This window comes from Neopelma chrysocephalum, unplaced genomic scaffold (genome assembly GCF_003984885.1).
Source record: "Neopelma chrysocephalum unplaced genomic scaffold, ASM398488v2 Primary Assembly neopelma1_61b, whole genome shotgun sequence".
Classification (NCBI taxonomy): domain Eukaryota; kingdom Metazoa; phylum Chordata; class Aves; order Passeriformes; family Pipridae; genus Neopelma; species Neopelma chrysocephalum.
Window position 1 is genome coordinate 5,405,837 of NW_020897717.1, and position 13,075 is coordinate 5,418,911.

General features: G+C 35.5%; 1 protein-coding gene across 2 annotated transcripts in view; it reads right to left on the reverse strand.

Moving 5' to 3' along the window:
* CAMKMT (calmodulin-lysine N-methyltransferase) overlaps positions 1-13,075 on the reverse strand; it is a 217,984-nt gene that overhangs the window by 31,188 nt on the left and 173,721 nt on the right. For both annotated transcript variants that reach the window (XM_027681985.1, XM_027681986.1), the window contains exons 5-7: positions 12,624-12,678; positions 11,510-11,573; positions 6,353-6,419 (exon numbers count right to left, since the gene is read on the reverse strand). In XM_027681985.1, the coding sequence (XP_027537786.1) occupies positions 6,353-6,419; positions 11,510-11,573; positions 12,624-12,678 (186 nt within the window). The remainder of the gene's footprint in view (positions 1-6,352; positions 6,420-11,509; positions 11,574-12,623; positions 12,679-13,075) is intronic.

Consider the following 13,075-nt stretch of genomic DNA (forward strand, 5'->3'; position numbering starts at 1 on the left):
TGTGAATTTGCCTTCTCACATCCCTCCCCTACATCAATGCATTCTAAATCAGCCTTTATTTGGAGACTGACTACTGTTTTTAGCAAGGTTCATGTAGTACATTTTTCAAAAAAATGGATGGTTCTCAAATTCTAATGCAGAATGATACAGTATAAAAAAATACATAATTTCAAAGTGCAAGACAGCATAAACACAGGTGGCACAATCACACCAGTAGGATCAGTGATTTGTGTAAAAATATGAAGGAAAAGAAGACAGTTTCTTGCTCTGTGGAAAACAGTCTATCCATGAATATGGGGAGGATAATCAAGGGAATCAGAAGAAAAAAAAAACAAGAATGTGAACCAGGCAGGTCCAGAAGGGCTGAATGGAGGAAAAATCAAAAACAGCAGAGAAGATGCAATTCACAGGTGCTTAAATTCTGAGGGCAGGAGGGACCATAATAAACATTCAAGATTTCAAATTTCTGTATCAAGGCCATATATCTCAGGAAATTATTACATGTGTTTCAGAAAAATACCCATGAATCAAACACATTCACTGCTTAAGAAACTACCACTTCCCATGGAAAGATGTTCTAATGTATTATCATTCTGTCAAATCTAATTTTTTTCTAGACTGAATTTGCCTAGCTTCAATTTCTACATCTTGTTAGGTACTTGTAAGCTAGATTAAAGAGTGATCTTCTGTTAAAGGGTTTTTTCTCCATATGAGACTTTCAGAGCAAAATCAATTCATTTCTTAACAATCAAGTCATTTCTTTGACAAGTAAAGTAAACAAAGCTCTTTAACTCTCTCATTTCCAGACCCTGATTCACTCCTCTGCCCCCTTCCTGAACCGCATACGTTTTCAGTATCCTTGGTTAATGTTTGAGTAACTATTAACTGAATATGAATGAAATAAACAAGGATAACACTGTAAGCAGTATGTTGTCAACATTTAAAGTTTGTCATGGCAAAGATTAGCAGCAAGTGCCTGTGAAGGAGAGAACCTACTGAAAGCATGCAAGATGTACTTGATGACTGCATATTAAGGTAGAGTCAAGGCAGACAAGGAAGGGCAGACAAAGCTACAATGGTAACAACAGAAACTAGGAAACAATGTAAAAATTGGCTAAAATGATGGGTAAAAAGGCAGCATAGGAATAAAAAAAAAAAAATCTTTGATTCTAACACCTCAAAGACATTTTCCTTTAAAGCCCTGGGAAGAAAGATCTCAGTCTTCTCATAACAGTGGTTTCCCCCTAATCTTTTTGTACAGCCCAAGAGAGTACCAGAGGAATAGTTTTACCAATAGCATGTTTTTTAAGCTAACAGGAGACCATCACAAAATAGTAAAACATTTGAGCAAGAATTATTTAAAATAATACATTATACTTTCAGCTAACACCTAGCTTTTCTCCCTGTTTTTCCAAACACATAGGAATTTCTTTACAAAGCTTGCTAACTTTTCAGTTTTTTCTCTTTATGTATTCTCATCTGGCCCCATAAAGAAGATAGACAAAGCTACAATGCAATTTAAAATATCCTTTATTAAGTCACCACAACTGGGTGAAATACATAAATAGGAGAGGCTTGGAAGTTTGTGAAAGTCAGCTGATATGGCTAAACAGTAAAAAAGGTTATTAGAAACAAGATGTCATTCCTCCAAAAGCTGAAGTTGTACCCAATTGAAGAAATAATCACAGACTTGGAAAATTAAATATAATAATAAAATTAGGCAGGTAAAAAATGAGTGTACTCTTCCTTTCGTTTTTGTTTTGCTAAATCTTCCTGCCAGCTGATAATTGAGATAAAGAATGAGCACTCACAGAGGATAACAACATTTCAGAGAGGTTAAATTAATTCTTTGCATCAGTGCAAAAAATTTACTTCACTATAGAAGAAACTGAAGACATTTCACCACAGAAGCTTTTTTTGGTACGTCTTCGGTAAAAGAAGTCCTGCTTTATAAACCTTGAGCTCTTCCAAGATGTCAACAAGTATTCAGAAAGGGTGATCTGGGTAACACAGCCTGCTTCTGATTCCAAAAAGCTATTAGCAAGGACCCTCACTAACAACATTTTAGGAAAACAGACTGTCACTGGACAAGAGTCCTGACATGGCTAAATAATAGAACAAAAGACAGGGAACAGGGTAGTAGCAAACGGTCAATTCTCACAGTGGAGGGAGATAATCAGCAGAGTTCCCCTGGGACCTGTTCTATTCAACATGTTTACAAGAGATGAGCACTGAGGTGGCAAAGTTTGCTGATGTTAAGAAGCCATTCAAGACAGTGAGGAAAAGAGCAGACTGTGAAGGATTGCAGAAGGATGAAACTGAGTAATTGGACAATAAAATGACAGAAGAAATTCAGTGTGGATAAATGCAAAGTGCACAACGGAAAAAATAATTCTCACTTGATATAGAAAATGAAGGTCTCCAAACTGACCATCACTGGAAAGCTCCTGATGTTGTGACAGACAGTGTCATGAAACTATTAGCGCTGTGCTCAACTGCAGTGAAAAAAGCAAATCACTGTTAGGCATTTTTAGAAGGGGAACAAAAAGCATAATTATTCCACTACATATATCTATTTATGCACAATTTGAATGCAATACTGATCACAGTCATCTGAAAATGAGTAGATTGAAACTGAAAAAGATATAGAGCAGGGCAAGTATGATCAGAGGTACGGAATGGTTTCCACCTGAGCTGATTGATAAAGAGCTACAACTTCACAATGGAGATGAGCAGACAGCCTGTTCATTGTATCTTTCCACACAAACATGAAATGATCAAATTAAGTGAGCGGGAACCAGGAGCTTTTTCTTTCCAATCAAAGAGCAGGAAATGTTCCTTTTGGCAGTTTCCTCCTTACCAATGGATGCTGTCATGGAAGAGTGTTACATGAGGAGACTGGAAAAGTAATTGGAACAAAAGGGATTTCTTTAGGGTTGCTAAGATGACAAACACAACAAATTCAATAAATATGTTTTTAAAAAGTTTGAATTTAGCAACATGCAGGTCATTTTGATGTACGAAAACAAAGAAAGAGACTTCATTAAGGCTGTCCCATGTTGATGGAACCTGTTACATGACCCGTTGAAATCTGGAAGTTTAGAAACTTGGTATATTTGAAGAACATTGCAGTAGGTAAAGTATTTACATGTTGGCAGACACAGAGAAAGAGGCCATTAATGTAAGAGCAGAATCAGACAAATTCAGTGCTCTGTCATTGACACCTCACCCACTATTATACTGGACACCATTTAGTATTTCAAAAGACTTTTTTTCTTTATAGGTTTAGTTCTGGAAGCTTGTAAATTCATTACATTTGTAAGGAACACTAAAATCTTGGAGAAGATCACAACCTATCTGTTAATCTTTAAGGAGAAGGAATTGTCCCTTCTATTCACATGGTCATTCATTCTTGATGTGGATTATAAAGTTGACTATAGAATGAATAAAGAGTATGTCATAACACTATTACAAGTCAAATCAAAGGATGCATTGCCACAAGCATTTCTCTTACTGACTTGATGTTACATGTACTTGCTTACACTCTTATGTAAAAATAAAATAGAATTGTATATCCACTGTTTACTATGTATCTATTATTACATTATAACATAATATGACAAACTGCCAAATCTGGCTTATATTACTGTATTTTTAAACAATAATCAAGAATTGGCAGAGAGCTAGATAAGTGTTCATTTACTGCATTTTGTATAAATCTAAATAAAGAAATGTATGCCAGGTTGTCCTAATCTAAATTCTCTTGATTGATACTGAATTGTTCCTTTTTGCACCATACACATTTTGGAATATTTTCCAAGCGTAGACTAAAATGTCTGGAACACTCACAAACTGACTCTCATACTGATAATTTCTGCTCCATGTGCAAGGAAAAGAGTACAAAATCCTGATGTAAGAAGACACATTGAGAAGGCTCTATTCTGAATTACCTTTACATGGAAAAAATCTTTTAACTTTGCACTGGACACTGCAAAGTTGCAAGACCGGACACTGTTCAAATGACACATTATAGCAAAGAACATGCCTTCTCCAGATTAAATTGATGTTGCAGTAAGTCACTTACATACATCACTTTATTCACTTCCCTGCAAGATGTGATCAATGTAAAAGAAGTCACTGAATGCCACTTCACACACCAGTGTTGAATTCTTCCCTACAAAACACTACATTTTCTTCTTTTTTTTGTTTTGTTTTGGGGTTTTTTTTCTCTTTTTTTTCTCCCCATAACCATTATGTAACTAAGGTTTTCAGTTGTAGGAAAAGTGAATCAAGGTTACAGAAATATCTCAGATTTTACATCAGCTTTTTAGTTTCTTCAAGGCATTGAGAAGGGATCATATAACTTTGTTACTGTCTTCATCACACATCATTACTAAATCTAAAGGACTGATCAATCCATTAGACAGTCATTTGAATACTCATTTTATAAAACTTTATACTGTTACAACAAAACTAAAAAAGCCTCAAGAATGTGGAATTAAAAATCAAATCAAGCATTTATTATAATGAGCCTTGTTTTCATATAGTACTTCATATTATTTTGTAATTTAATTATTTTATTTATGCAAATAAGGCCCCAAATGCTACTGCACTCAAGAAGGTAAACACTTTACATTTTTACTCCTTAAAATACACATTTTATGATGCCTAGATGTTTATTAATTAGTGATTATTAACACCCAGTAAACAACATCATGTCTTGTAAAAACACAATCTTTCTTCACAGCGTGAGGCTGAAATCTATTATTCACTGATTCCATATGCTGAAATACACTCAAATGATCACAAATGACCTTAAGCATTAGATAAATGTAAATGAGGACAGTGTAGAAAATGTGCTTTTGATTGATATCTAAAAGACCAGGTTTGAAGTCTTGACAAGGGATGAAATCTGAAATCTCATACCAAGTGGAAATCTAAAAAATCTAAGCTTCTGGATGGACATACCACACAGCCTCTTCTCAGCAGAGTGTCTGAAGAGTTCTGCCCACAAACGGTGTTCAACACATGAAACCTGAAAGAGCTGGGGCCCATGTGGCCTTTGTCTACTTGGCAGGCTCTTATTAGGATGCAGAGATGTATCTCTAAGTTATATGTCCATACACTCTAATGAAGGCAGAATTTTTCTACCCCTAAGTGCTCACTTAAAAGAACTTCTCCACACAGGTTGGCTCCATAAGCATACGGTTAAATGACATGAATGATAGCCATTAAAACTGTATGGGTTTAACCCTCTATGTTAGTAAGCTTATCCTGCATTAACAGTTTGCTTTTCTCAGCCCTTTTTCAGCTTTACTTTTGTCACTTTTAGAAGAACTCAGAGCCATTATGGAATGTGAGCCATCAAAAAAAATTATTTAGACACACAAATAAGAGTGCACTATTTACTCTTAGGTAGCCATCTTCTTATTCTTAACTCTATGCCATGAATATGAAGTACTTTACAATTAGCTTTTAAAATACTGCAAGAAATGAACACACTTCAATTTTTCATCTACTTCCAGTCCCTACTGTACCTGGAGATACCTCAGTGAAGCAGACAGTTAAACAGTTCAGTGCCACCACCCACAGGATGGGTACGAAAGGCTCTGGAGACAATCTTAAACCAAAGTCTTTACACCTCTACAATGCTCACCCTCCAGAGTGTGCCATCAGGGCTAACTCAGAGACAAAACAGCAGGTGCACTATGAAAAAAATGCTGGGTGCAGCCTGCACCTTAAGTCATAGTCAATTAGAGAAGGGCCCCAGCACATTGCTCCTGGTTCCCATGCTCCCTATCTGTCCTTGCAGTGACAACACAATATGGATTGCACAGACAGGATGACTAAAAAACTTCCCATGGATGCTCCAACAACATCTACCTGAGGGCAAATGGGATTTGTTGCAACCCTGAATTCTCAGAGCTATATAAAATGAAACCTGCCGGTGGTTTAGGTAAATACACTCCAAGCCTTCAGTACAATGGGTACCCATTCAGTACAATGGGTAGTGGTGACTCTGAAGAAGACATATTTCACCCATGCACTGAACCAGGGGTTGAAGAGACATAGTCTACATTAAAAGAAGATAAAGAGAGGTTATGTCACCAAGATAACCATGCTGTATTTCCTATGTTAAAAAGCAATTAAATTTTTTTTAATACTTCTAAATTTCTGTCTTGCACCACTTACCTACTTATATTATATATACATCTGTGCAAGCATCAGTAACAGAAGTCACACTTTCACACTTTTGCATACATTTCACATCTACATTAAATACAGAATTACATGCAAGAATCAGTAAAAGAGTTTAACAGAATCTTCAGAAGAAATTTTAGTAGAATCTTACCGGCTTGACACTTTCTGAGTCTTAAATACTCCAGCATTTTGGTTTCTTGTGATGATCTCATTTACATCTGTGGTATAATTGTTAAGAATTACCTACAAAACTAGAGCAATAATAAAAATAATAAACTCCATTCTTTTCCACTGATAATACCTGCATAATGTCTCTCATCTGTTTAGTCTTCTTTAATCTGTGCTAACTTCTCCAGCACACCAGCCATATATCTATGCAGCAATTTGCTCTCCATTGCCTACCTCTATTTACTGTTTCATTTAAAGAATTTCTAGCCCTGTAGCTATAGAGGGAACTGAAAAAAGACTTTCCATACCTTACATATATTTAAAGGCAATTATTTACAAATATAAGAATTAAAACCATGGTTAACTGAATTTTTTTAGCACAGTTACTAAATGTCCAGTTTAGTTTGTGCTGCTTTTGACTGTATTGCTATATCCCAGTGCTGAGATTTTGGAGGCTTATGGGTTTTGAGTACCTGCCCTGCCACAAGACACACATATTTGTTCCTGGCTCTGTCTGGGTGATTCCAACACACAACAGGATCACTTTAACCTATAGGCAAAGGAGTTTCTAGTCCATTTGCTTTCTTGAGAATGTTTTGGAACCACCATAAAAGAGTACAAAGCAATAAATGCCTTTTCTTCCCCTTAGGTGCCACAACACTGCCTCAGCCTCACGTCTCAGCTTCTTGTAGTTTACAAGATTAGGTCACAAATTTGGGGAGCCATTCAGGCAGGTGAAAGCAAAGGCTATCAAAGAAAAGTTTCAAGGGAAGCTGAGCCCAACCATCTGTTGCTAGAAAGATAACCTTCATTATCAATCATTTGTGGTTAGTGAAAAGCCATTGGAAGGAAAAGGTATATCAAGTAAGTGAAAACTATGAGAATACTAATTGCCACTCAAGGCGAATCCATATGTATTTGAATGATTCAGTCTCAAATATAAAAAATTATATTAGACAGTTTTGGTAAGGTTGCCAATGATCCCTCTTTTTTATTTAAGGTACAGGAAATCTGACGCTAATTAGGAAGGTGTTTCTAGGTCCCCAAAACATGCCAAATTTTTTGAAAGTGCTCTTATAAGAAAACTGAACACTAGTGTCAGGCTAATTTGAAATATCATTGATATATCTTTTTATTTGCTTTGCTGAAATCACATAATTGGCCTTCCTAACAGAGTTGGTTATTTAAGAAAAGATATTTTAGGAAAGCCTCTATCCAAACAATGGAAAAGACAACTGCTATTTTCTGAAGCAAAAAACTAGAAATCAAATGACAGAAAACTGGTTTAAACAAATCTCTGTAGTTTGGATGTGCCTTTTAAATCTTTTCCACAATATGTAATGAGAAGTAGTAAATGAATGGTCTATACCTGTGAAGCAATAGGAAGGCATAAGTAACTTCATGAGCAAAGCATGCTGGTTTTAAGTGGATGCAGAAATAACATTGTTGATAAATTAATACACTGCACTTAAATTATATAACCGAGCAAAACTCTTAATAATGGTTATAAACATGGTAACACTGGCTTTTTTAAATAATTTATGAGCCCATGTCTTCAGGCATTCAGGCTGAACATGACCCTTCTAACCTAAATTTCCCAGGACTGTTGAAAGATCCATACACTTTATTTTAATGGCCATTATAGTGCACTGCAACAATGTTCTGTATTATTGATGCTTTCAGACAGTAGTTCAAGTCACTAGTGCATGGTGTGAAACAGAGCTAAGGCAGAAGGTACACAGCCTCTCTGAAATACGAGAGAATTTTTACTAAAATGAACCTCATCCTTGGATCTGGACATGTCAAACTGAATAAAGATGCTTCCAGTGTTCTGAGGAAATAAAATTTGATGTTGATGACTGACTTATGTCACAGATATTACCTGAGTTGGGAAATTTGTGTCTGAACACATATCACCCAAAATTACAAATGGGGATGAATCTGATAACTTTGCTCTATTATTCACTTGATATGTCTTTTTAATACTTTCCTTATTTAAATCATCCTGAAAGAACTTGAATAAAACACACTAAACAAACAATAAAGTTTGGAACAAGGCTGCAAAAGGAGTAACATCTGTCTTTATTTTATTGATTTTGCTATATAAATGGTCTATTTGATCAATTAAAACCTGCTCATGATAAGGAAAACCAGTGAGTTAGAGTGAAGTCTTTTAAAGGGATTAGCAACTCAAATCATAATATCTTTTTAAAACCTCCATAAACATAATACATAAGATCATGGATCAATATAAAATATAGCAATATATTTCACAGTGAGAGGGTGAAAATGACAACAATTATTTGAAATTCACTAATTTGTAAATTGTTTTAACTTCTAACATTTCAATAACATATCCTAATACAGATGTTGAAAACATACATAGTGAATACTTCACGTGGCAGTACGAAATGGAGATCAATAGGAAGCATGTCAAAAATTAAAAGAAAAATCAAATCCTAGAAAGCTTGAGATTTTGCAAAGCAAAGCTGTTAGTTATGCTCACTGAATAGCGATAGCAACAACAAAAACAACAATAATTGTGATGATGTTGATAATACAAAGGCAGATTCTCAGATGCAATGCACTATTGCCAGGTCGATTTTCAATTACATTTCACTGATGTATTCATTTGTTTCTTAATGTGCTCATCTTGCCCATTAAGAATAATTAGCAGGCTTGCTTGGTGATTTCCTGGCTTCTGACAAGGATTTTTTTTCTTTTTTGTTGACAACCACTTTTACTTTTTGGAAAGTAATTTTTGAATATTATAGTATGACTGGCATGTAATTTAAGCTTCCTAAGAAATTTAAAGGGAAGATATAAACAGTAATTTTAAAACAAGATTATTTTAATCTATAATACCTACATAAAAAGCATAAGACTAGGCATTAACTATTCTTGAAGAGCAGAATCTAGAAAAGAAAACAGTATTTTACCCCACATTACCTTAATTGGGTATGCTAAAGAATTAAAAAGTACCATCAGCAATAATAGAAATTAGCAGAAATAGGTCATTTGTAGTCAGTGGCACTTGGGCCCAAATGCTATTTCCAATTACACCTAAAATTCTTACCGATTTCAGTGAGTCTGATGTGGCTGAAACAGATCTAAATTTAGTCTAAACTTCTGTTACAGCTAGTCACTATACAAAAGAGTGCAAAAGAAAATTACCATAAGACAGATCATAAAATTACTACTGAAATCCATAAACCACATAAAATGCAACATAAATTTTATTACGTGCACTTTTAAGAATACATTCCACATACGTGGTAAAGTTCTTAGCCTGCTGCACTTTGGCACCCTGCTAATATTAAGCCCATTGTAAAATCCAACACAATAAAAGCACTTTGAATGCTGAGCCTTCTGAGCATCAAATGTTAAAAAAGAAAAATAAATTCCTGTTAGAGCCGTTCACCAATGGCTTCCCTGCTAGGGATTCACTGAGTGAATACAGATGAAGACTTCTTGTAGGACTTTTGGAAACAGAAGATATTTCTAAAACATATTGTCAAAAACTAAGGTGTGATAATTAGATTACTTTAACAGTATCTTTTTCACGAATAAAAGCATTTTTATTTAATTCCAAAGAATGAGTGAATACTTTTGGCACTTGCCAATTTTCCCTACTATAAAAGACTTCTACATTTCAAAAAAGTTCAGGTATTTTTATGGAATCTGCTATGCAAGATATTTGCTGGCTTGATGATTACTGAGTCCACCTGAAGGTTTCTGTGAGTAAAATGACCTTTTGTTAAACACCTATGCTTCTGTGCAACACTGTTTGTTAGGCTAGTTTTGAAACAATTCTTTGCTGCCACATTTTTTATCTTCATAATGACATGGAAGAAAGATTGGAAAGGGTGGTGCTGATTAAAATACACAGAATAATGAGTACTTCCTCCTTAGGACACAAGTCTAACAAGCTAGAATTTAACAAAGTAAGGATCCCTGAAACACAGCTGAGAACTTGCCTTTTCAAAAAAAAGGAGACTTTTAGCAGGCTAACTTCAAGTTTTAACAGATATGATCTGGGATTGGCTGTTTATAACATGAAATTGTTCAACTCTTGTAAGCAATTATAGTTAACTCAGTTACCTCTGAGAATGTGTTTTTAAAAGGTAGTAGCTAATATTATTGCACTGCAAATGTCTCCTGTTTTAACAGGCATCAGCAACTGCAATTTATTTAAGCCATGGATTAGTTTAACTTTTTTTTTTCATTAAGTACTCATTATGTTAGCTCTCAAATACATACAAAACTCAAATCTAAATAATTCTGAAGCTGCAGTGGCCAAAACCTGAAAAATTAGCCTGCCTTAAAAATGTAAATGGAAAGATTATCAAGGAACAAAAGCAAATAGATATCTTCCTTTTTTCCCTCTCAATTTCTAAGGGTTATTAGTATTCACTGTATATATCTGTTCTTGTTCTGTGCTGATATTTAATGTGGCCACAAATTATCCTCACTCATTCTATCTCTTAGCCCAAGTCCAGTTCAATTTTCTGAACTGTATGTTCATATTAGAAGGGCATGATAGCAATTTAATCTAGTATAAAAAATACAATAAAATACTTTCTACAAGGGACAGAGGAGTTTTGCAATCTTACATCAAGAGAAATAATGATAAATTGATAATTGATTAAGCAAACTAAATGGGTAATTTGTAGGCAGTTTTAACTCAGCAACAATGAAACATTTCAATATACACTGGGAAAACTATGACAATATACGAATGTTGGGTATGTTTTAATAGGCTAGTATTTGAAAGCAGGAAAAAAATCTAGCTCCTCTACAAAAAGGATACATGAAGGGGAGCTAATGATTTGATTCACTACTATACCTCCTGTAACGTGCAGCATACACACACGAGTCTTTCAGCACTCAACCACAAGATATATATTTACTACTGTACTTGCTCTATACCAACACCTGCATTTTTAATTAAAGAAGAAAATGTGGCATTTATTATGGGGGAAGCTGTAGGTCTGTTCAAGATATTCTACATCTATTTTTTAATTACTTATGGGGGACTTTTCTTAATATACCCCATGCTGTCTGTCTTTATATCGATTGTTACTCAGCCAGTAAAAAGGAACGAGCACAACAAACCAGTTTTCTATCTGAATAAGGATACTTTTGATGGCCTTTTCATTTCCATCAGTTAACAGAACTTCTTTGACATCTGCAGAAATAGCAACCTGAAAAAAAGAGCACAGCAAACAATGAGCAAATATGCTTGTCTGTGTGGAAGTGAAGACAGGAGTGACAAGCCTTCAGTATCATGCTTCCTCACCTATTTCTCTGTAACAATCTTCAATCTTTTTTCATTTTATGTCTGCATTATTTTAATCATTCAATCAAATCAGTCAATACTTTTATCATTCCATTTGCGGGAGCCTCTATCTTGCTATCATTCTGTTCCGTAATTGCATTGTGACAGCCGATGATGGTATTCTGAGAGGCTTTCATTTGCGGGCTTCTGTTTATCTAGTAGAGCCATCATACAAGGCTGTCACTCTGCCTTTCAGCTTGCTTCTGTCTGACTGCCTGATGCCCTTCATATAACTTTGCATTGCAGGCAGATGGCTTTGTAAGGGTAATTTTTTTGTGAGCTTTGACATGCTCGCACATTGGGCTGTAACCTCGACACATTGTATAAGAGCGACAGGTTTGTCAAATGCCAATCAGTGTAACAATATGCTTTTATTTGTAGAGACATAAAAACTTGTCTAATGCACTGCACTGCTACATAATATCTCCTGAATACATGACTCAGAACCCAGAGAATGGTGAACGACTCTCCTGAATGGCCAATCTAATTCAAAAGAATCTAATTACCGAGAGCTCTGGATCATGTTTGTTGGTGTAATAATGCAGGCAAAACATTAGCAGCTATATCATGGTGCTCCAACTGTGATTCGCCAGGCTATTCCTGTATCTTAGCAAATGGGACTATAATCTGAAAAAAAAAAAGCTTCGGCTATGGCAATGAAAGACAGACCGTACGTGGCCTGGAATGTCACAACAAAAGATATTGACTACACCGAGGTAAAATGTTTCTGCTCATCGAGGCAACCATAAAATCAATATGATACGAAAGCAAGTCAATCTAGAAGGTCTCTCAAGACTCTGCAGCTTGACCGCAGCTGAGGCTGTTGACAGTTCTCTGACCCAGCAGTTGGAGGCACTGGAACATTTTTCCTTTTGTTTCTTCCTCTGAATGGGATTGGAATTGAGAAAAGACCTACCATGAGCCCAGCCAAGCATGTCATGCCACCCCCCAGCTCACACACAGCAAGGTCCCTGAAAGAGAGAAAGGAAATGGTAGAACCCATACAAATTAGATGAAAATGGTCAGAGAGACATATATGTTACAAGAACAAATTGCCATCTGCAGTAAGAACTGAGCTACCAGGAAGTTGTAGAGACATGACTAGGCTACCTCATGTCGTTTTGCGTTTTAAAAATAATTATGAAATAGAAAAGTCACAAAGCAGGCAAAACAGTGGGGGTTCCCTCATTAGTGCTCAGTGCAACATTACCACCGCTGAGCTGAAAAATCTGAGAAGGTTCCCTTTTTTCCCTTGTCAATGGCTCTGTCTTTTAGAACTAAACTAGCTAGAGTAGCGAAAGATAATTGTTAGGAAAGGATAACAATGTTAATCCACATTCATTCTTGCAAAAACAGCTAGAGAAGTAA